This window comes from Talaromyces proteolyticus, assembly GCF_021365285.1.
Source record: "Talaromyces proteolyticus strain PMI_201 chromosome Unknown BGW36scaffold_8, whole genome shotgun sequence".
NCBI lineage: Eukaryota > Fungi > Ascomycota > Eurotiomycetes > Eurotiales > Trichocomaceae > Talaromyces > Talaromyces proteolyticus.
This window is the reverse complement of record NW_025764284.1, coordinates 1,831,620-1,855,391: the sequence shown is the minus strand read 5'-3', so window position 1 is coordinate 1,855,391 and position 23,772 is coordinate 1,831,620. Positions and strand designations below refer to the sequence as shown.

Here is a 23,772-nt window from a genome sequence, read left to right as displayed (position 1 = left end):
GGGTCGCTGATCTGTATCTTCCTCTGTAGAAGCTGCACTTGTTTTAGGGTTGAAATCGGCATTTCGGGTATTAACACATCGTTCTCAAGCGGCCAATAAAGTACAATATAATGTGTTTTATCTCAATATAAATTAGATGCATCTCAGTCAAATTACCACCGCAAATCTGACAGTTTCTACACACGGACAACTGTAGCCTTATTCTGCGGATGAAATTCTGCCGAGCTAAAATGGAGATGGCTAGTTACCTTCAAGGGCTTCCGTGGGGGCCGTTTGACAGAGTGTCTAGTGTCTTATGTTGCATCATCTTTCCGTTTATGCCTTGCAAGTTCTTGGCTATCCAATCGCAGGTGGCCATCCAGGGACGTGGTGTTGGCGGACTCCTCCAGGAACTAACCTTTTTTATTCATCGGTATTCTTCTAGCTGCCCCAATGTTTATTCCAATGTCTGAATTTTGCTCCCAAGAGGTACTGTCAAGATGCGGCGAACTCTTGGGTTAACTGTTCTTTTCCTCTTCTTCTTCTCATGCTGCCATGGCACGCCGCACCAGAAACGGTCGTCGGATTATATCTCCAGCTGTGGTGATAATTGGATGGCACGGGATGGTGTAAGCTCGAACAATGGAGAGATCCCGCGTCGAGGCTACTTGTCCGCCGTTACAGAGTTCTGCCAACAGGCCAACGGGAAGACCATCCCGGCCGGTGGCTATCTATCATTGGCGACTCGTGTCTTCCTAGATGGCGGAGGCGATCCCTCCTCAAATGGGATTCCGGGATATGTCTATTTCGAGGTCAGGAACAAGCAAAGCTCCGACTCCCACACAGTTAATGGTAAGTAGTTCTACGGTCATATGGTATCAGCAATCCTACTGACAGGCAAGCTAGTGGACAACTGCACTTTGTATTTGCAGGAATTATCGAACGACAACTCCAAGTGCTGGGGTAGCAAGCACCACGATACCAAAGGTGGTACCTGGCAGGTGGGCTCCGATACCGTATCCTACCATGCCTTGGGACAGAGCGTTCCACCGGCCCAAGACGCCGTTGATAAGCTATTCTCAGATGGTGCGCTAGTAGCCTTAAGCGGTAGTGGTGGTGCGGCTCTAAGTCCGTTCCCTTTGACCTTCACATCCGATGTGATACCCGTACCGTGCCACAGCCACAATGACTACACGCGCGACGTGCCCCTGTACGATGCACTTAGCGCTGGCTGCACGAGCGTTGAGGCCGATGTGTGGTTGCATAGCGATACGCTGCGCGTTTCGCATACTGACCCTGGCAACAGCGGGCCAACTATCCAGGACTTATATATCGACCCTCTGGTTGCGCTGCTAAATGCGCAGAACTCCGACAGCGGCGATTTGAAGGGTATCTATCCCAAAAATAGCAGTCAATCGCTCGTTCTGCTTGTCGACTTCAAGAGCGACGGCGAATCCACCTGGGACGCCGTCTTCTCCGCCTTGCAGCCACTCAGAGACGCCGGTTATCTAAGTCACTGGGATGGGTCCCAATTCGTGTCAGGCCCCATAACCGTTGTAGCCAGCGGTACTGCGCCCTTATCCAAGGCAGCGAATGACTCAGCCAATCCTAGCCATGACATGTTTATAGATAGCCGCGTGAACGAGTCTCTGGATGGATTCAACACCTCCAACACCTACTACTCAAGCGCTGATTTCGAGAGCGCCATCACTAGCTCGGGCACAGCCCCTCTGTCGTCTTCGAATCAGCGGAAGCTAACTAATCAACTAAATACAGCACATGCGAAAGGGTTTCTTGTGCGATACTGTATGTTCAATTTGTTCTCCCGGATGTGACTCATGGGTACTAATACATCAGCAGGGGACATTCCCAGCTCTGACTTGTGGCAGGAGCTGGTCGACGCAGGCGTGGATCGGCTGAACGTAAGTGCCGCAATTATCATTGGACTGGTTGTGTACTAAGCGGACTGGCTAGGTTGATGATCTCGAAGCCGTGGCGGGAGTGGATTTTCACTTATCGTAGTGGCTCCTCAATTACGACGGATATATATTATGCCAATGTAAATTTTGCATAGCTCTCGGATTCACCATTTCTGTTCTTGAGCACTTTGATCACTTACAACTACAATTATATTTTATCACTCTTTAGTGTAACGGCGCTATCTAGTCACTCAACAGACTTCGGATATATGTAAGCACTGTGATTGTGCATAGCTAGTCTATATTTGACCACACCGAGCGAATATAGTCTTCAGCACATGCAATAGTTCCCACGCGTCACCATGTCAGCTATTAAAGACGTCATTCTTGTCAGCAGATCTGGAGACCTCGATGGTAGAGTTTTGGGGATCCTTATGCCAACTTGTGATTTGTAATCTTATTTTCCCCTTTCCTTGTACATAGCGGTACAGTGCATAAATTTCTTATCCAACGTACCTGATGCTAAACCTATGTTTTTAAGCTATATATATTATATTAAAAATCTTACATTATCTATAAGGCGAATTTCTGGTTGTGATGGGCATCATACAATGTTCATATATATATAGATATATATAATATGCTAATTGAAGAAGAATTTCTTCCTCATTTTAATAGTATTAGAGAGAAAAACAGGGTTAGTTTAGGGTTTGTTTAGGGTGAGTAGGCTGTCATTTTCTGAACCAGGAAGCACCAACTCCGAACCTTAGGCCAGTTTTGGTTCCAAATTTAGTAAACCAAAGTAGTTCAGTGTGTCTAATTTAGAACTGGATGATTTTTTAAGATTCATTTAGAGTGAGTAGGGGTGCAGGTTCACTGCAGTTATTAGATAGGGTCTTACCACCCGAAGTAGATTCAGTGCAGCTCCCAATTTATTAGAAACTACATAATGCTAACTAGGTTTGTATTATAATTTGATTTTTTGTGTAGGAAAATTAGCAATTTATTGTTAAGCCAATTCATTTTTTCCGTCTGATATGTGAAAACAATGAGATCAAAATATAATGACAAACTCATAATGAAACAGTGTGGTATAAATTGAAAGTTTACGGGGATCTAAACCCGTGTACTTGGTTTGGCACAGGGTAGAATTTGTAAAGTGATAACCCTGAAATACGCAGGCTTCACAACCATATGTTTTTAGGCTGTTCACACTCCATCAGGCTTCTGCTTGGTGTCCTCCGAGGCTATTACAGTGTTCTGCACGAAGTCTTTCTCCAGCACAGCGAATGTTTCAAAGATGATAGTGATGGCCATGGCAATGATCTCCTCCAGTACTGACAAGAACAAGTAGAGAGTGTCGTTGCCCCCCTTAAAAGAGAAGCCTTAAGAGAAATCGCCGGTGGCCGCGTAGATCAATCGGGCGGTATAGAAAGGAGAAGAAAGGGCAATAGCAATGAACAACTTCTTCTGGAAATTCCGCAAGAAGCTTAACTCATAGAACAGCCAATCACTGTGAAAGATTATAATGACGAATACGGTGAGGAAGACGCCCATGGCTGCCTTCACGAGTTTATTTAGCGTGTAATGCGAGAAGGAGGAGTCGCTGACTCCTTTGATAGCGAGAATGAGGCCGATAAGACAGGCAAAAGGCACTAACGCCATAGGTCTGGGAGGCATTATTTCTTCCCTGTCACTAGAAACACGTCAGTTAGTATCAAATTCAAGAGATTCACCGTCGCCAACTGACATTTGTCTCAGCAGTCCTACATAGGCTAGCGACAGAGGCGCAATACCAATCAGCCCACAAACTGCCTCGGCAATTGCAATATGTTCTGAGTCGTTATTTATGGACAACAACGAAAAAATGCTGCCAGCAACCCGGAGCAAACAGAGGATGATGGCATATCGCCAGATCTTGCCGCCAGCTTTCCAACGTGTCCATTTCCAACCGAAAGTGGCAGCAATGAGAATAAAGGGAAATATGACGAGCCAGAGGGTAGCAATGCCTTTATGATAGGTCACGGTCCCCATTTGGTTAGTAACATAGATAGTAATAGATAGCGGAAGAAGATGATGAAGTAGTTGAGGTATGAAGAAGAGAAGTTCAAGGTGAAAAGAACTTGTTGTTGTGTGCCATCCGGAAAGCAGACAAGTGTCTATGGATATTTTTACTTTTATTCTATATCCAGTCTCAGCGCCACAGCTTTATTATGAATGTCATCAAATGCAGCGAATTTTAGGAACAAAAACGTATCATACCAGCTCTCAAAGTCTCCTAGGGTAATCTGGCTTGCAGCCCGCAAGACCTCACCCGTTGATCCACCGTGATTGCTATTGAGTGACATGATGGGCTCCAAGACGAACGCGAACTCTGAGTCGCTATTAATCTGGAAGATGCCGGAGAGGCCGGAGGGTTTGTTGTCAACCTGGGAGAGCTAAATTATATTAGTCCTCGTACTTGCAAGTGTCAAGGACGGAGATGAGATACCGTCTGTAGAATGAGCTGATAGCTCAAGAGGGCAGCAGCTTGGATACGCATGGTAGGCGTCAGAAATCAGCGAGTATTGAGGTCTATGCTGGATTCTTTCCTAAACGCCCGCTTTCAAGTTTTGGGCTATAGAATTTTCAATAGAATTATATGGCAAATATGCAGCAAGAGCAGGGGTAAATATACTTGTCGCGGGGACCGAGTGACATCATCCACAGTCGGCTCAGCCTTATTCGCATCACACTCATCTCCGACTGCAGTAGGATGAAAGGGCCTGTGGTGCTTTCCAAAGAAGAATTCACACCGAGCTGAGTATCTATATAGATAGATAGATATGTACCGATCCTGTTACTGTATTAGGATTAGCGACCTGGAGCGTCGCATGGATATGATGAACAAAACCCTATTCGGTAGTTGGTTCGATCCCGCAACATTTGAACATTTGAAGCTGGAATGGATCAATTTAATAATATATAATTTAACAATAAATCGAGTCGTTGCCTGTAGCTGCTCGAACAACTCGATTGCCATTATAGACTAACGCAGGATGGTTTATATGTGACTAGGGCTACTGAAATAAACGGAAGAAATCTTAATGACGGTGACATAAACTGGGGCATTCTATTTCAGATTCATAACATCAACAAGGTTCCAGAATTCATATATTCTCTTTATGGGTAGTGAGGATGGTGTGAACATAAATATATATTATATATATATATAGACCTTAGAAGCCTATCTATACCACCACGGTGAATGAGACAAAGCATTTTCCATTATCCAGAGTAGGTTCTCCATGATTTGATATATCCATTGTTACCTGATTAAATGCATACAGAGCTTACTAACTCGAATAATTTGCTCTATGTCCTCAGTAAATTGTTCCATCAGACTTCTTATATCCTTGATTCCTCCGGAACATGTAAAAAAGCGGGAAAAGTCTGCGCTAACTTCCCTAAACCCCCTCCCTGAAAAATCATTCCAAAGTCCCCTTATCCTCTCTAACCCTACCTCTAATCCACCCTAACCTATCCTTGCTAATCCTTCCCTGAACCAAACCCTAACATCCTAAATATAGCATTAAAAAAGTTTATATCAGATATATAGCTTAAGTAAAGCATGTACAAAGTCTATACAAATTTATCACGCTAAAGATAAATTATATAAGCACGCTAAAGCAGAGCTGTACTTAATTAACCCTAAATTTTGGTCTACACCCGCCGAGCGTTCCGAGCCACACGTTCATCTCATCTCCGAGGCCGAGGGTGTAACACTCTTAGCGAAATAATTACTCTATCCAGCACAATGGCCTTCCAATTCGTGGATAACGGAGGATCAGACGGTGTTCGCACACTTGAGGAAAAAGAGCGAAGGCAGATTAGAAGCCATGTCATGAAGGGCAGAAATCTTCACAAGAGGATTCGGAGAGGTAAATGCCACCAACAGAAATGTCCGTCTAGAGATGTTGCTATACAATTTCCATCTATCTCCAATGAGGAACATTGTCTATTGCTTAGTAGTCTCATACCAGGAAGAGTTGGGGATGAATGGGCATGCTTTCAATTTGCGTTCGAGTTAAAGCCATATATGAGACATGCTGTTTTCAACTGTGAGTGCTGTCGCATCAACGATTCCATGCTAGCTTCAACAGCACGCTCTAAGTTTGTATCAACAGTCTTGAATGGGCTATCCGACATAATCTATCCCATGCAGGTTTGTTTGCAGCATGACTCAACAGCGGACATTTGGTTCAGGTATTCCCTAGTGGAACCTGCTTGTGAGTTTCATTGATTGAATCAGTCCCAATCTAGCACCTTAGCCTAATCCTAATTTCAGATTTACACTGCCTGCTTGCACTATCAATGAGCATGATGGGAACCCTTTCTGTGGGGGCATGGCATCGGCCAGAGGCGTTGTTCCATTTGGGAGAAACACTACGGCTAGCCAACGAGAAACTTCAGCGAGATTTACTCTCCGACCCTCTGTTTGCTGTTATAGTCTCTCTCGCTATAGCTGATAGCTGTCGAGGTAATTATGATCGGGCCCTAGTCCATCTAAATGGGCTCCAGGGCATGCTAGACCATGTGGGCGGATTTTCATATTTGAACGATAAACCGTCCCTGCAATCAAAGATACTGAGGTCGGTTTCTTTGCCGATTCTGGATCTTGATTTTTAATTCTGACTATATCAGATTTGACGTTGACTTCAGCGTTAGAACGGGAAGCCTGCCTCGGTTCTATTACGATGGCACTGAATTCTCAACAGCAGGTGTCTCGTTCAACAGACAACCCTCCCCACGTCCAGACTTTCAATCAACATTTAACTATCTTTACACATTTACAGTGGAGCTTGAGAGAAAATCGTCGGGCTCTGGGGATTTGCATCCCCTCTCTTTTCATGCTACCGTAATTTATATATATTACCGATTATTAATCATTCCACCCTCGCATGGATTACCAGAGGCTCTACGTCTAGCCTCGCTAGCATTTATGACAACTTGGTTTGGCTATGGATATTGCGTATCTTATACTCTGCTGGGGGCCCAACTCAAAGAAGCACTCGTAGTTCTTGATGATAAAGATTTTGAGAATTGTCCATCCTTGATGTGGACTTTGTTCATTGGCGCCATTTCCGTGTTCAAGGATGGCGATATTCATCAGTTATCACGAAAATTTGTTTACGCGCTCAAGAGTTTGGGTCTTCAACGATGGACAGATACGCTGCAGTATTTGAAACAATTCCCATGGGTTACCCGTTTACACGGGAAGGCTACCTTTGAAGTCTGGGGGGAAATAATGACATCACACTGGAATTAGATGCGCTAAATGATAGCATTCATTGATTTATTCCTTAGTCTCAAATATTTGTTGATACGTAATGTCGGGCTGAAGAAAAGCCTCCAATATCGTCATATGTATCCAATCAACTTGAGTCCTATAAAAAGCCGTTACCGTATGTAGACTAGTATTATGATGAAGACCTCAATTCTTCCAAATTAGATGTTTTAAGGATCACAACTTCGTAGATAGGGCAGCGCCTGTTTAGTAATCAGTAATTACAAGCAATATAATCGGCCGGCTAAAATCGAATTGATCACAATTCAGATCGTATAGGCCGATTTATTTAATATTCCATACAATATAGTGCCATTGTCAAGTATAGACAAAGAGCCGTCTTGATGAATTTGTGGTGGTAAACTCTATATAATGCCCAAAGCTGGGTTATGGTGTCATAAACGGAACTGAAGAGTACACCACATTTTAACACTAGACGATGACATCTTGACTGCTGATTCTGCGCCGACAGATTTGGATGGGCCGTTAGTTAACACAAAATAACCAGATTGAAGCCAATCAGAAGCACGATATACGTAAATTAATTGAGATCATCGGGGGAGATTTGTAAGAGTTTGCGCTGCTTTAAAAGGACATGGCTGGGGTTTGGAATTGACGCCTATATATAAAAACCTTTGAAGATCTAATCATTTTTCCACATTTCCTCCAAGAACATTTAAATACCTTTGCATCGATTTGTTTACTATGAACCTCAATTCAAGATGGCTAGCAAGTCTCCTCTACGGATTATTCTCGGCGCAGCAAATGTACCCATTCATCTTCAATATCATTGGGATTCCACAGTTGACAATTGTTTAGATTGGAGATACTTACAAAGACAAACTAGCAAAGTTTGGAACTCCGGAAGAAGTCAAAAGTTTTTTGGACTATTTCTACGACAGAGGCTATAATAGTTTGGACACCGCTCGGGCCTACTCCCCAGGTGCTCGAGGAACATCAGAGCCTCTTCTTGGTGTTGTGGGTGCTGGAAAACGCTTTAATATAGACACAAAGATACTACCACATGTTGAACATCCCCACACCAGAGACAAGATTGAGAGAAATATCAATGAGTCCTTAGAGGCTTTGAGAGTTTCCCAAGTGGATGTTGAGTATCTGCATAGACCTGATAGAACCACCCCATTTGAGGAGACGTGCGAAGCAATGAACAAGGCATATATCAAGGGAAAATTCCGCAGATTTGGGATATCGAACCATACTGCAGAAGAAGTTGAGCAGTTAGTCAGGATATGTGAAGAGAGGGGGTTTATCAAACCAACGGTGTATCAAGGTCAATACAACCCGATTGTTAGGGGAGGCGAAAACGACCTCTTTCCAGTGCTTCGAAAGCATGGTATAGCATTTTACGCTTGGAGGTTCGATTCCAAAATTGAAGATATGTGTAAGGAATGTTGCTGAAACATAAGATAGCCCCGCAGGAGCCGGAATTTTTGCGGGAAAGCATAGAGATGCTCAGCCAGGGGGACGATATGATACTTCGGTATGTAATCCTTGGCCTATTTCTTTTTCTGAAATAATTTTAACTGATCCTGTTTATTTCTTTTCTTGGAAACAGCACCCTTTGGGCGAATTGTACGCGAGCTGGTATGTTAAACCTAACATAGTATCAGCAGTTGATCGCGCAGTTGCAACAGCTACAAAATTTGGAATATCTGGACATGCGGCCGCTCTTCGCTGGACCCTGCATCATGGTATTTTGGATGGAAAGCACGGGGACGGTATCATCATTGGGGCTTCGAGCACTACTCAATTAGAGCAGAACCTGGACATTGTAGAAGCGGGCCCATTGCCAAAAGAAGTGGTCGAAGCAATGAACGATATATACTCTGAGCTTGCAGGAGAGGAGATTTCTTACCATTTCTAGGCTAACCCCCTTCGACCGAAGGGGATTTTAGCTAGGTCGTGAAAATACTCTCCGAGATGATGATCAATATTACATATGTAGCCCTAACTTATGATACATCCGGACTACTTCTTATTACTCATTATGCATTACTGACACCGTGTGAGTTTCGGCGCCGACGCCGATTGTGATAATGCTTGATAAGCTCTAGGCCCCTCGGTAAAATTCGGTCAGAATCCTCAATTATTCATGGTGGGGCTGACTCATCATCTCAATTCATTCACAACGGCCGATCTACAAGGACAGGAAAAGGCTATAGCAAATGAGAGCTTTGTGCTGATAGGCCCTGTAGAATTGCAATTGAGGGATTCAATTTCTAAGTTTCAGCATGCGGATCGCGGTTATTGGTGCTGGTCCTTGTGGTCTTGCAGCTGCAAAGTGAGTCGAAAACAAGAGATTGAGGAGCCGCTGCATTGTCGCAAAGAGTTGAAAGATCTGGTTCTGATACAGCTTTATCAATAACTAGGTATCTTCGCGCCGAAAAAGCTTTCGCCAATATTGTAATTTTCGAACAACGGGATGATGTCGGCGGTGTTTGGTACTACACTCCCAACAACACAATAGACGACAATTTCTCTATACCGCATACAAAACCGAATACATCACCTGAAAAGCCTGTCTGTACAAGAAGAACCACTATTGGTCATCATAGTGGTAGCCATAAAGACGAAGGTATTTTGGAGTTTCTATCACCGGCTTACGACCTTCTGGAGACGAATATCCCGCACACTTTGATGAATTACTCCGACCACAAGTTTCCTCCTCATACACCATTGTTTCCCGAACATGCTGTGGTTAAGGAATACCTACAAGGATACGCAGAGGACATAAGATCCTTTATTTCTTTCCAAACACAGGTGGTCAACGTGTCTCCATTGCAAATGGCCTCGGGTGATAAAGGATGGAAAGTTACTGTCAGAGACATTCGAACCAACAACGACTCAACACATCACTTTGACGCTGTTGTAGTTGCCAATGGTCATTATAGCGACCCATATTTGCCGGATATTCCGGGAATCGAGCATTGGAACAAAGTATACCCAGGTGCAATAACTCACTCGAAGTTTTATAGACGACCAGAAGAATATCGAGATAAGGTAAGCACGCTAACACCAACTATGTGATTTTGATTCTTTAAGGAATTAATTCTTGTGCGCATGGGGAAAAAATGCTAATGGCTTGATCTTTTGGAGGAGAACAGAAAGTTGTCATAGTGGGTAACTCAGCTTCAGGTATCGATCTCAGTGTACAAATCGCCAATGTATCTCGTAAACCACTTTTAATATCCACAAAGGACTGGGGAGAAACATTGAGTTCAAGTCCACAGTCAGAACTTGTTCCCGAAATAGTCGAATTCATTCCCAGTGAACGAGCTGAAATCCGCCTCGCCGACGGCCGCATTGAGCGCGATATTGATCACGTTGTTTTTTGCACTGGGTATATCTACTCATTCCCATTTCTTTCTCAGGCGGTAAATCCCCCCGTTGTCACCGACGGGAAGCGTCCTTGCAACTTATTCCAACATATCTTCTATTCCCCTCGCCCGACACTGGCTTTCGTTGGATTACCACAGCGAATTGTCCCATTTCCTGTGTCTGAAGCCCAAGCAGCGCTGATAGCTCGTGTATTTTCTGGGCGACTTGAACTTCCACCCCTAAAGGAAATGATGGAGTGGGAAATAAATTGGATTGCACATCATGGGCTGGGGAAAAGCTTTAACAGTCTAGCATTTCCTCTAGACGCTGAGTATATTAATTTTCTACATGATTACAGCCTTCAGGCAAGGCGAAGAGATGATCTGGCGAACGACGGAAAAGGGAAAATTCCCCCTTATTGGGGCGAAAAGGAGAAATGGGTGCGAAAAATGTTCCCAGTGATCAAAGCGGCTTCGCGAGCGCTCGGAAGTAGAAGACAGGAAATCACAAGCCTGGAAGCGCTCGGCTTCGACTTTGAAAAATGGAAAGACGAAGATGCAGCACTCAAAGCATCGTTGTGAGTTTCGGGGTTTGTGTATCATCTTTTGTATGTGTCTTTTGTGGTTTATAGCAGTCTCAGGACGATGCCCCATATATCAAGGACGTGGCTGTTTTCAAGGCGGAGGAGGGCACAATCAAAGAACCCCAAGGGGAAGATCATCCATGAAATCTAACCACAATCTGCCTCTCCTAGACCCTAGGTCATTCGGTGATATGTTGGATCCCTGGAATAGGTCATTTGTTGTTGTTGAAACGAAGTCGTTGAAGGGAAGCAATTTCTCTTCTGCCATGGTGTTCATGAGCCCTAATACCGATTCGTCTTCTCTTACTGCGTAGGCATATATACTTGTATCTCCCAAATTGGTCTTGATTAATTGAAGGATTTGTTTACGAATACCCTTCAAGGACACTCGTCGTCCCTTATTTCTAGTTAATTCTACCCCTGAACTGCTCAAGGGGCGCTGCTTATCGTTGTAAATCTTTATGGCATCAAGAACGGGATCGAAATTCCGTTGTACTTTATTAATAAATGGGCTTTCATCATTAACTGCGGACAATTCAAATTCGGCGGCATTTGGTATGTTTGCAGTTGATTGCTGCGCAGAAATGTATTCCGCGAATTGCCAAAAGACCGCCGCCGCTTGTTTAGCTGTTTGCCAGCTTGCTGGGAATAAATCTAAAAATTTGGCGCATAGAAACACGTCATTGGCGATTTCTTTTAGAGAAGCATCTTTATCCAGCGGAGACACCAGAGAGGGCGAGGAGCCAGGGATTTTATATTCTAGGGAGTCAGTTCTTTCCGTGATATTTCTATCATCAATGGACTTTGACTGTTTGAGGCGCCATATATAGCAATGATACAATATAGCACCCATTGTTAGAAATCGGCAAAGGGTAATCCAGTTAAGCGGTAAGTGTCTCTGTTGTTGCAAAACTAGAGTGGACTGCACGTACTTTTGTGCGGCTGCATGCAGTTCCGACACCCTTTCCACAGAGTGCTGAAAGTTCAACTTCGACGGACTATACAGCAGCACGAGAAGATTCTGGTATCGCGCGTTGTGCCAACTGATGGTGTTATGAAATGGGATTTGGTCATTGTCGTTTCCTGTAGAACTGGACAGCAGACACCCCTGTGTGTACCAATCATCTATCTCCCTACGAATATCGTCGATATAAGGTGCCATCATACCCTGGGTAAAAAGCATCGGTGGGGTTAAATGAACAGCTTGTAAGATTTTGCCTTCGAGCTGTCGAAGCGATACCACATGCCGATTTATTTGCAGTGTCATGGCATAATAGGAACGATCAGCTGATGCGTATTCCTCCACAGTGACGCTGGGCAGAGGAATTTTGATATCCTCTTCGCTGAGGCTTGGTGCTAGACCGTATGACACACTGATCATACGATCCAAGACATAAACCGACCACAAAAGCCGTCGACGACGCTCCATCTCAACCTGAGACATGTCCCCAACTAAGCTGCTGTCTCGCGCAAGGCCCATTGAAATCACTTTGCGAGCGAGAATCCCTATGATTCCCCAGGCAGGAACGCCACCAGCTTCGAACAGGGAATACAAAGCGAGTAGCGTGAGGATTTCCACCGAGGTGAGGTCACTTTTGCAAAGGCATTCGTGAATGATTTCTTTGTCAGGAATATCAATACGTGCGCCTTCCGCATCTCCAAGCTCATCTGCTCGCTGCAGCGTTGTACGCCCAACTGCCATGATGATACTTAGTCTGGTAGGGATTTCTAGAAAAGCGACCACTTTATCTCTAGCTACATATATAAGATCAACATCTTGGAAAACTTCATCACGATCCAGGAATGGATAAGCCCGGTGAACATGGCGAAAATAAGCCTCTACAAAACGACGACCGGCAGCTTTATCGACGAACCGCGAGATTGTTCTTACGTCCTTCGAGAGAGCATGCTTAGGGAAGCCTGTGGCGTCGTCCAGCCCGTATTTCCGCACCCCTCTGTCCTCCAGTCTGGTAATAGGTTCGATTCGCATGTCAGGCAACTCAGACGTCTGTGGTATGGCAAGATCATTTCCAGTCTCAACCAACTCTACCGGGATAGCATTTAGTGGACGGGCTCTGTTTACATGCGCTGAAAGCCATGATATGCGTTCCTGCAGCGATTTCTCGCGCTCTTGGGAGTCTTGAATAGACCTTGGAAACGAGCAAGGCAACCAGGCCGCCATACAGAGCCTACATCCACCCTGACGGGTACGAGTGCATTTTTTCTTCAACCGGCGACATCTCAGGCAGGCCGATTGAGTTGATTGTCGAGCGGATGACTCTGACCTTTCTCCTTGACTGGGGTTTGTTGGAGGCAATGTGGCCCTCTCATTCACTGAAGATAACGAGGGTTTCTCTCCTTTTCGTGGTTTGGGCCTGGACACCCGAAATCGCTGAAAAGAGCCTTGCATTGTCAACATACGCTCTGCATTATCGCCAGGCTTCTTGCTGAAAGATACTGGATTCTCCTATTTGAAAGTTTTCTTTTCCTTTCCCCTTTTACGTCTTCCAGGGGTTTTCTGGGAAGTGTTGAGAATCGTCATACATCATTTATAATAACTTGCGAGCTATTCTAATCTGCCATCGCGCCATCACCACGGCCGGGCTCGTGATCGCCCTATCGTTTTGCAGGGCTCGAGCCCTTATCGGCGGGGCTCGTGGAGGAAGGCCCTAACTAGGGCTGTTGCGGGAACTTTTTGCCTCTACTGGAAGTCTTCAAGCTTCTAAGTGGACAGAAACTCGATCCCTTTTCCATGGCTTATTGGCCAAAACCAAAAGCGATGGCCGCAGCTTATGGTATTCTCACAAAATATTATGGTTTACAACCGGAGCTGGCAAGGGTTCGTAGATTCGCTTTGCTGGATGTTAGGATTGTCCACAGCAGTTGTTCTAGTAGTTCTCCGAGGCTGTTCTTGTAAAATTTGCGAGTTTTAATTCTATGTATAATATGATGTTATTACTTTTCCCGGCATAATAAGCCATATAAAAGTTAATATTTAGAATACTTGAATATGGCACTGCAAATATCGCTCGACGATTCTGCATTCAAACTGTTAACGTCGGTTGAACTAACCCCTATACAGAACCAGGCAGAATTACTTGGGATTACATAGTAGCTGACGATTTAATGCTCAATAATAGTATATTCAGCTTGGAATCTCCGGTGGTATGACTAGTGATTTCCAATGGATGAGAATGCTCTCCTGAGTCAATTGCCTCGGGTATTCGATCTGGAGCGATACTATATCTTGCTGAGTTCCGGCGTAAATCATGAATTAGACCGGTTGTTAACTAATTTACATAGTCGCAACCTACTCGAGTCAACGAAAAAATCCATTACGCAATGCATTCCAGCGGATTACACACTTCAGACATGGTAACTCAATCTTGAGATCACTGAAAGCCCAACGCCAGCAGAGAAATGTTATTTTCAGTATCGACTTTGTGTTATTACGGCAGAACTTGGTATTTAAACAACTACTCTATTTAAGGGGACTTTGTTGAAAATACTATGGTTTGATCCCTCTTCGATACTAAATAAGATACTGTCTCTAGAGCCCTTGGGTTGGCATGGTTAGAAATGAAAGGGTGAATGGCTTTAAGAAATGCAAACCCATCGAATTGTTGTAATTGCTTTTTGCCTAGGCCTGGGTACGTTGACCAGAGACTGGATTGGACGCTCCTGTGTCCAGAGACAAATCATTTCAGAGCCCATATCAATGCAAGCTTCATAGAAGTAGAATCAAAAAGTATAACAGCTGGAGGAAAGGTGAATTATTTATTGTTTTATAAAAGAAAAGTCTGGAATACTAAGCTTGTCGCAGCCGCTGGTTGATTCGATTTTGACGAGCAGACAGTGGAGTTTGCCTCTCAATGTTTCACTGTCATTGGTTCTTTTGTTTCACTGTAATCCAACTTACTTTAATTATTGCATTGTTTGTACTAGGTGGCATGTAATGGCTCAATACTTAATGCTTGGATCTGGGCTTTTGAACCAGTCTTTCCACGTTTCCAATGTTCTCTTGGGAGAAATGCTTCTGCATCATCAAATAGTCGGCAGTGAATCAGACTCTCCGCCTCATTGGAACAGTTTTACCAAGGAGCCTTTACTTTAGTCTGGTTTGACAAAAGGTGCACGTAGTGCCCGAGAAATCGCCTATGACTCGTTTTCCTTCATACTGCAATTAATTTCTCGATGTTTGAAACTATATTCCACCTCCACAACCAAAAAGTGTGTGTTCTCTACTTTTTGGGGGGCCCATCCACTAAGGGTTGTTTCATGACTCAGTGCAAGATTATTCGTAGTAGTAACAAGATGCGACTCATTAACTTGTCCAACATCTAAAGAAAGAAGAGGGATGGTTGTAGGGTACAAATTATTGCGTCAGTTATCATTTATTCAATGATTCCTGAGGTAGCCTAACCTGGGGGGGAGGCACAAGCAGAGACTCTTTCTTTCTCTGTTTTTACTTTTTTCTCCTTTTTCTCTCTCTTTCTAGAAACCATACGGCAACTGCACAGATTCACCAATCGGCCTGAACAATAACGATGATCAAAATCGATCTTCGATCAGGCTGCTTTGAATTAAGCTTTACACCAGAATCAAAGCCATGACTCAGTTCGGCGCCATCAAGATATATCGATCGATAACATTGAAGTTTATTACTCATAATCCTGACTCGTAACTTCAACAGGGTTCCGGGCTTTCATATCTTTATTAAAAATCGGCTAAATATGTAATAAAATAACAGCAATAACGCCGACAAGATTAAGCCCTTTGCGTGGCAAAATGCATCTGAAATATGTGATTGGTGTCCTCTGGAAAAAGAAATTTATCACAGTGGGGATCCAGAATCATGGACTTGAGAGGTTGCCACGATTCTCCTTTGGGCTTTAGTAACATCCTGATCCATGGGATTGTGATATACACGAGTCAGGTACCACCAATGCTTGAGTCACGTCTCTTAACTCAAGCAAGGACGGATACTCTGCAGGGTACAAAAACGACAGATTTTCATGTTTCTGGATTCTGTGCTCCGCGCGCGACTGGGGCTGGTTGGCGACCATTGCGGGCCCTGGATCTGGTGTAAGAGAGATGCTGCCGTTTTCCTCCAATCCTGGCTATCATCATCCTTTTTCTTTCTTTTTTGCTTTTCTGGAGCAAAATGGTATTAGAATTGTTGGAGTGGGCTAGCTATGATCGACTCGCCAATGGTTGGGACAACTTCTGCATGGCAATTGGCCGGTCCAGACGGCTGGGACGAAGGATGGTGGGGCCTGTCGTGTCATGTTTTTGATCAGTCTCGGTATTCCGTACATCATGAAAAAAAGACAAGAAAGTATACGGTGACGACTTACACCGGCCCTCCAATAATCAAGATATTAGACTTTGAACCTGGTTCCTCGTATGGAGGGGCTGTATGTATAACGACGCAAGCCTGCAACAACTGTCTCGGCGTAGGATTCCGTCGTCTATATGTATGTAGCCCGAGGAGGTGCTGGGCTAGAAACATCAGCTGCGTGCCTAGTGCCAGCGCGGCCCGAATGATGCATAATCGATACGCCCATTTGTCTAGATTGGGGGGCTGGCTGAGTTACCAACAAAGATGGGCCGGACACACAAGACGTAATAATTTCATTCTCGAATTTGAGCGTCACAGATATGTGCAATTCTATACTACTATAGACTCCGAAGCTTACACGCGTGCGCCTGGAAAGCAAGCACTACAAGTCGCAGTGCTGACAGTGATAATAATAGTACTAAGTGGTGGTGTGCTACGGATACTGGATAGCACCGCCAGGCTGGGACCGCCGTTAAGTGCCAAATCCAATAATTAAGGAAGGTTTCGCCAACGGCCGGCCGGGCCGCGGAGCCCGAGAACGCTGGGTGGCGTGCTTGTCACTGGTCAGCTCGGCCGGCCTAAGGCGCCAGCGCACCGTGATTGGCCTATCTAGCTTCCGTGGCCTTATGATTGTGCCCACCCAGCACTGACGATTGGCTCTTGCAAGGGTGTTGTAACCAATCAGCAGACCACCCAGGCCTCCCCGCTAGGCCTGGAAGATGCAGGTTCCTATGAGGCCCTGGTCGTGGCGGAGCCGCCAGTCCATACCTGGCCATAACCTGGGAAGCATCCGCTGGCCCTACCAGTGCACCATTCCCCTTGCGGCCTAAGGCTGCGTCTTCCCGAGCCAGCGCTAGCCTGTATTCTGTAATGTGGAGTGGCCGTACTACGTAGCAGTAGCATCTCCCAACCTCCCCCCGTGACCTGTGTCCCGTGGCAGGCAGGCGGGCGCGGGCTCCTCCTGGCTCCTGCCCTACAGCCAGCCTACGCGCAAAGTACCCACTGTGCCTGCTCTGTATTCTTCCTGCTATCTAACTACCCTCCACGCCCCATACATACTCTGTACCTTCCACGACGACTCCATATTCTTGCTCTCTCCTCGACTCACTTCACTGGTCTCATCTCTTCTCCCGACACTATCCAAGGGCTCCGCTGCCGGGTTAGCCTCGTTTGCTCCGTCTGTCGCGTCCCGACAATCCCCCTCCCGGCGTATTTCTCCGATTCGACCTGGCGTTGAGCCTCGCCCTCCCGTATTACTTGGTAGCTAGTACGGAGCACTCGTTTGGCCTTTTGGTCTCGGAAGCGCAACGTCACACCCCAGCCCAGCTTGCAACTGCTTTTAATTTTCCGGCGCCTACAGACCTTCAATAATCCAGTTGGCCATTGGACCGGACACTTGTGAATTTCGTTTTCGACCAGCTAGCAGCCATGCAAGTCTGACTGGCCAATTCTCCTCTGCTTTAAACGACGATACCCGATCCTCGCATGAGTACTGTTCTCGTTGGCAATGTCGAGTTACACAATTGGCCCTCTCTCCCGGTTGGCTCTGATTGAGAACCAAATCCCTTCTTCCTGCTAATTTGTCGACCTGGAAAAGCCCGCTGGGCCGAAGTCGCGCGTACGCTCGACTGGGTGCGGGCTGTTTTCTTTTCTTCTCTCTTTCTTTCCTACTTACTATGACGGTTACCGGCATGGCGACTCTCATCAACAAAAACTCAGACCCGCCAAACAAAAATGAGACTGCAAGTCAATATCTCACAGCCTCAAAGGCGTCTACTGTAGGTGTCTGGACGCCACTTCGTCGTGCTCAGCCGCCGCTGTCTTCGCTCCGACGTGCCCATACCGTCACACAATCCGGAATTACAAAACGAGCAGACCGAATCTTGGCGAACCGCACAAAAAATGATCAATCGTCGCCATTACTACGGACCCGAAGAAGCACAGAGGTTATGCACCAACGTGCAATGACCCATGAGGGAATTTCGAGCGGACGAGAAGGAAAACACTTTGCTGTAGCAAACGTGGGTATCAATGGAAAGCTTTATCTCAGGTAGGAACACCCCACATTTGGTATGAACGTGAAGGAAAGGGAGCCAAAGCTTATGTGTGGAAACTTCAATAGGCCCTTGAACGAATCGCCCTCTCGAAGGCACCATGCGCAACCCGTGAATCTTTCTCCTCCCTCCCTCCGCCGCGCTAATCTGCAGCCACCTAGGCCAAATCTAGGACCTGATCCCAGACATAGTATTTGGTCTTCATCCCAGCTGTCCGAGCTCCGCCCCACGTATCCCCGTGAAGAGTCGGTGGAGGCGGTAAGCGACGAGGATGACCAGGAGCCTCGGCGGAGAAGAGCCTATTCGTTCTCCACAATATCCGAATACAGCCCGTCGATTCCCACGGGAGATGGTCAGGAATTACGCATTGTAATCGACCGGTTTGACACCAATGAGTCGAAAGACAGTCCGTCTATCGACGCTTTGGAGGTTTCAATTCCACACTATCGGCTAGGTACACCACAATTCAATGCCGAAGGGTCCCCGGTATTGCGGAGCTCTTTATATACGCACACCTCAGTGTCCGACAATTTACATCAGTCAATATTATTGAACGAGAATAATGGCGAGAACAGGATACCGTCAACGTACGACTCGCCGGGACTTGCACCGCCGCTTGGGACCGTTTCAGTAGCCATGTCATTATTTTCCGGCGTATCTCCGGCACCAGGCAAGCCGAGGTTTTCAAACTCCACCCAAAGGTCGGCCATCTATAACCTGCGTCAACCCATCAAGCCGGAAGTCTTTGATTTTCTTACTGAGGATATGAACGACCCGTCCGTGGTTAAGTACATGCCAGGCGGTCGAGATATCAGTGCAGCTACCCCGGCCCGCATTGTTGCTGAAGTCTCGTCGGATTCCTTCATGGATTACGAGCTAGTGTCTGATTTTTTCTTGACCTTCCGATCCTACTTGTCGACGACGAATCTTTTGGCTTTACTGCTCGCGCGATTGGAATGGGCTATTAACCGATTACAAGACGACGGGCGAATCATCCGAATCCGCACGTTTGCTGCTTTGCGACATTGGATTCTCAATTATTTTGCCGACGACTTTGTCAGTAATCGTGATCTACGAGTTCAGTTTTGTGACCAGATCAATTTAATGTATACGGCTGTGAATGCACGCGCTTCTGCGGGAATAAGTGACATTAAGATTTTGGTTGATTTAAAGCGATGCTGGCATGGGCGATGTTCACTTCATTGGGACTTCCCATCTTTGATTGGCCCTGACACTCCTGTCATCCCTGGTGGTGTCTCTGGCAGTCGAGATTTGAACAAAACTAGGCTCAGTGATGTGAGCGCCCCCTACCCAGAGGCTGTCATCGACCCAGAAATGGATTCTCCGTTGTCGGTACAGCGGTCCACCAAGGCCCATGACAGTACCCCAGAGCACAATCCCCAAAAGATTCACGTGCGAAACGCCTCCTCGGGAACCTCACGTAGTGTTCCAGGCTCTACAAGTGATCAAAGTGTCCAAGCACTCTCATGTTCGTTTCCTGGAAAGCGGATTTCGATTTCTTTGGAATCTACGACACCTCACCCGGTTGTTGTCCCGACTCGGTCAACGGTGAGCCCTCCAAACCCTCGTTCCCCTACTGCCAGTAGCGCTCGAAGGCACCCAGCCCATGCCCACAAAAGAAGTGGTAGTTTTTCTGATTCAATACGCGACGATCGCGCGCCCCTTTCTCAAGCCGTCATTGAAGGCCAAGAACAAGATTTGATGCCCAGAAATGGAGGTAGTAGCCTCATTCGCGGAAACCTACTCCCACCTGGAGAAGCATGTGTTGACACACGTGCTCCGCCTTCCCCGCCACTTCCACATCCTTCGGATGCTTTGCTAGAGCCTCATGCGCGAAGTGCTTCAGAAGGGAACATCAAACCTCTTAGTGCAAGCCCAGGTCTTAAAACCGTCATTGGATCGATTCGCCGTGCATTGCACAGTAGACCACTCGGCATAAGTACTACAGCTTTTGGTGGACCGGTCAATTCTCGTTTCCCCAGGGGCAAGACAGCTGCACTTCCAGTGAATTTGGCTTTCAGATCTGATTTCTATAAGGATCGGAGAGCTTTTCCGATTTCCAAGACCCCATCAAGAGTAGACCACCTCTGTCAGCAGAGCATGCAAGAGTATCGTGAGGCACTTGGTCTTGATGCTCCGCAACCACCACATCCTTTAATAAATACAGAGCCTAGTAAGTCTGACGGCGAACCTTCTCAATTGCAAGTTGCAAACTGGCACCGTCAGCGTCTTGCTAGTGAAATGACAATGGGTAGCAAATCTATCGTCATTGTCGATGATACTGGGCTTGACCTTCCGATGGTATCGGGCGGTCTTGGCTGGTTGGAGGGATATGGGGAGAATCGTCATAGTAGATCATCTGCAACCCCGAAAAACGATTCATCTTCTCAACTCGATGAAGTGACTGTTGCGGCCTCGGCAGAACTTTTCAAAAAAGATAGAAACCTCAATCCTCAATGGTTTGACTCTCCCGTTCAGCGTTTTTTGGAAACGGCTTCGGTTCGAAAGACCGATTCCATTACTAGTCGACTTCGCAAATACGCCTCCTTCCATAGCGGCACCAGGAATTCAACTCCTGATGCCGTCAGTGAAAATGGAAGTTCTGAAAATGGTGCCGAGAAACCATTGGCTCGTATGCTACGAAGACGGCCCGGTGGTAATTTGCGCAAGATCCAAAACGTCCATGACCTTGAGCCACACCTACGCCCGCAGTCTTTTGCGACAGATACTTCTTTGACGGAGTCAGTTGCGTCTTCAGCGCGACATTATTTTCGAAGAACCTTTTCTCGCCCCTCGCAAGTGAGGGCTTTGTCAACCCCGCCTCGTTTCGACCTGATCAATACCAATTCAGCCCAAAACTTACGTCCTTCATTCGAAGCTGCAATCGCGGAGTTCTCGCGAATTCCAGATGACATTGATGGAGGCGTTGAATCCACTCTACTGAAATTGGAAGGAAAATGGCCTCTGCCAACTGGTTCTGGTAGTCGCTCTGGCGTAAAACGACCCATCGAGTCTCGGGAGCAGAATAGCCAAGCAGTCTCTAACATTCCCCCGAGAGGACTCGTCAATCATAATGCGGTATATCAAACGGCAGACCCAAAAGTTGCTGCGGCAGAGACTCCACAGAATTTAATATCTCAGCTGTACAGCGAATCGGTCATGTCAGAGTTTTCGGACAGCTCTATTCCTCTTCTTGAAAGAGGGTTGAGTGATGAATCAATGAAAAAACCGCCATCACAACCACCTGATACTTCTCGACCTCCTAATGAAAGAAGTGAAGATAATACGAAGTGCGAGTCGTCACATCCCTCTTTTCAGATTATCGACGATACAGAGAGTCTCCGACAATTTTCCAGGGGCTTGGACTTGCCGCAGAGATTTTCTACAGAAGAAAGTGTTAGGGACTATCACTCAGATCTTTCGTCTGAAGTTTCGGTGGATGTGATCGACAGAAATGAAGCGATGCACAATTCCAACAGCACTGGTTACTCTCTACCAGAATCTTCACTTGAAATCCCTTTCCATCCTCTTGCACACCCCCCATCTCCCCCAATAACGATCCAACATACGACATCAGCACCTTCTTATCCAAAACCGGAAACGCCCGTAGCCTCACAGCCACCTCTAACCCCCGGTGCTTCGCCCACACGGAGAACAGAAGCTTCACGAACTATCCCTGCTTTTAGTGATGCAGGTCATTCTGACACTGGCCACGTTGGGCTTCGCCTTCAAATTCCACAAGTGGCAAATCATATTCCATTCGTCTTGGCGTACAATTCGCAAGTGCTGGCCCAACAATTTACAGTGGTAGAAAAGTCGGCTTTAGACGAGGTTGATTGGAAGGATCTTGTCGAAATGAAATGGAACAATAATTCCTCCGCGGCAGTCAATTGGGTTCAGTTTCTGGCTGAACAGGAACGCAAAGGTATCGATCTGGTAGTAGGCCGTTTTAACCTCATGGTAAAGTGGATCCTATCGGAAATTGTTCTCACTCAGAATATCGAAGAACGAGCTCAAACGATCTCGAAGTTCATCCATATTGCAGCCCATGCCAGATGGATGTGCAACTATTCTACTATGTTACAAATCGCCATTGCTTTGTCATCTGTGGATTGTACACGGCTGCAAAAGACATGGGCGCTTGTTAAGCCGGCAGATAAACATCTTCTCCAAGGCATGGAGATATTGATACAACCTGTCCGCAATTTTCATGAACTCCGTGTCGAGATGGAAACAGCGAATCTACAGAATGGCTGTATACCTTTTGTTGGACTGTATGTCCATGACCTCACATACAACGCCCAGAAACCATCACAGATAGTCGGAACACGCGAAGGAGATGCGCTTGTAAACTTTGAACGCTATCGAACTGCGGCCCGGATTGTGAAATGCCTCCTCCGTTTGATTGATGCGAGTGATAAGTACAATCTGGAGCCAGTTCCTGGCATTGTTGAACGGTGTCTCTGGGTTGCTTCTCTTCCGGAGGAACAGATTCAAGCTCTTAGCAGCAGCCTTGAATGATATTTCTTCTTTTTTGTGTCTTGCGCATATCCATTTAGATACCTCTTGCATTTTCCTTGTCATTCTTACATCATCGGGAGCGGTTTGCTTGTGTCTGTTTGCATTTACACCCATATTGCACATTATCCAGTCATTTCTCCACATACAGTCTTGAAATATTTCTCTACTGTCCATCCTTTACATGCATTCTATATCCCGCACCGGTCACTGTCGCATCTACGCTTTATATCGTGTCTTCTACAAGTGCATATAACGAGTCTTGAATATTCCAAGGCCCTTACATATTATCAATCAAGCAAACATTGAGCCTTACAAGTGTACATTAATTGTGTATAGTAACACATTCTTACACGAATCAATTAATACCTCAAATGTCGGGCGTGATCACGTGCAGATGATCACTTGGTCTTCTGTAACACCATCGGTGTTTGGTAAAACAGGGCTGGGTCAGGCAGTGTGTGAAAAGAAAAACATGCAGGCTCTTAAGATATGCCAGTCACCCTAAAGCGTACGTCGTCAACATTGCAAGTGGATTTGCTGGATGTGTTTCTAACACCTGCCTACGGCATCTTGCGCTGCGTCATTCTTTCCGACGGGGAAACTAAGGCTGGTCCCGCAGCTGGCGATCGTCCTGCAACTCAACGTTTCAACCCGCGCCCCCAAAGCATTTCAACCAGGAAACTTGTGTT

The 23,772-nt window shown here is 46.0% G+C and overlaps 8 protein-coding genes across 8 annotated transcripts; 5 read left to right on the top strand and 3 right to left on the bottom strand.

Moving 5' to 3' along the window:
• Positions 1-762: 762 nt before the first annotated feature.
• Positions 763-2,001, top strand: BGW36DRAFT_398751 (PLC-like phosphodiesterase; the record flags this gene model as incomplete). The annotated part of the gene is made up of 5 exons (XM_046218442.1): positions 763-831; positions 882-934; positions 1,160-1,785; positions 1,840-1,901; positions 1,954-2,001. 5 exons carry the CDS (start codon positions 763-765, stop codon positions 1,999-2,001), a joined length of 858 nt encoding a protein of 285 aa, XP_046070684.1.
• Positions 2,002-3,284: 1,283 nt separating this feature from the next.
• On the bottom strand, positions 3,285-3,932 carry BGW36DRAFT_463112 (uncharacterized protein; the record flags this gene model as incomplete). Its single annotated transcript, XM_046222193.1, has 2 exons — positions 3,285-3,594; positions 3,649-3,932. 2 exons carry the CDS (start codon positions 3,930-3,932, stop codon positions 3,285-3,287), a joined length of 594 nt encoding a protein of 197 aa, XP_046070683.1.
• A 143-nt stretch (positions 3,933-4,075) lies between these two features.
• Positions 4,076-4,440, bottom strand: BGW36DRAFT_429416 (uncharacterized protein; the record flags this gene model as incomplete). The annotated part of the gene is made up of 2 exons (XM_046220685.1): positions 4,076-4,336; positions 4,390-4,440. The coding sequence occupies 2 exons, from the start codon at positions 4,438-4,440 to the stop codon at positions 4,076-4,078; spliced, it is 312 nt and encodes a 103-aa protein (XP_046070682.1).
• A 1,182-nt stretch (positions 4,441-5,622) lies between these two features.
• Positions 5,623-7,243, top strand: BGW36DRAFT_382884 (uncharacterized protein). Its single transcript, XM_046216602.1, has 4 exons — positions 5,623-5,998; positions 6,065-6,166; positions 6,226-6,529; positions 6,582-7,243. Exons 1-4 carry the CDS (start codon positions 5,695-5,697, stop codon positions 7,204-7,206), a joined length of 1,335 nt encoding a protein of 444 aa, XP_046070681.1. The 5' UTR covers positions 5,623-5,694; the 3' UTR covers positions 7,207-7,243.
• A 703-nt stretch (positions 7,244-7,946) lies between these two features.
• Positions 7,947-9,176, top strand: BGW36DRAFT_418243 (NADP-dependent oxidoreductase domain-containing protein; the record flags this gene model as incomplete). The annotated part of the gene is made up of 4 exons (XM_046219412.1): positions 7,947-7,991; positions 8,044-8,600; positions 8,656-8,725; positions 8,801-9,176. The coding sequence occupies 4 exons, from the start codon at positions 7,947-7,949 to the stop codon at positions 9,107-9,109; spliced, it is 981 nt and encodes a 326-aa protein (XP_046070680.1). The 3' UTR covers positions 9,110-9,176.
• A 300-nt stretch (positions 9,177-9,476) lies between these two features.
• On the top strand, positions 9,477-11,144 carry BGW36DRAFT_361231 (putative flavin dependent monooxygenase; the record flags this gene model as incomplete). Its single annotated transcript, XM_046214259.1, has 3 exons — positions 9,477-9,526; positions 9,615-10,245; positions 10,350-11,144. 3 exons carry the CDS (start codon positions 9,477-9,479, stop codon positions 11,142-11,144), a joined length of 1,476 nt encoding a protein of 491 aa, XP_046070679.1.
• A 114-nt stretch (positions 11,145-11,258) lies between these two features.
• Positions 11,259-13,556, bottom strand: BGW36DRAFT_398747 (fungal-specific transcription factor domain-containing protein; the record flags this gene model as incomplete). The annotated part of the gene is made up of 1 exon (XM_046218441.1): positions 11,259-13,556. The coding sequence occupies one exon, from the start codon at positions 13,554-13,556 to the stop codon at positions 11,259-11,261; it is 2,298 nt and encodes a 765-aa protein (XP_046070678.1).
• Positions 13,557-17,959: 4,403 nt separating this feature from the next.
• On the top strand, positions 17,960-23,413 carry BGW36DRAFT_203983 (uncharacterized protein). Its single transcript, XM_046209878.1, has 2 exons — positions 17,960-18,537; positions 18,610-23,413. Exons 1-2 carry the CDS (start codon positions 18,164-18,166, stop codon positions 23,081-23,083), a joined length of 4,848 nt encoding a protein of 1,615 aa, XP_046070677.1. The 5' UTR covers positions 17,960-18,163; the 3' UTR covers positions 23,084-23,413.
• Positions 23,414-23,772: the final 359 nt, after the last annotated feature.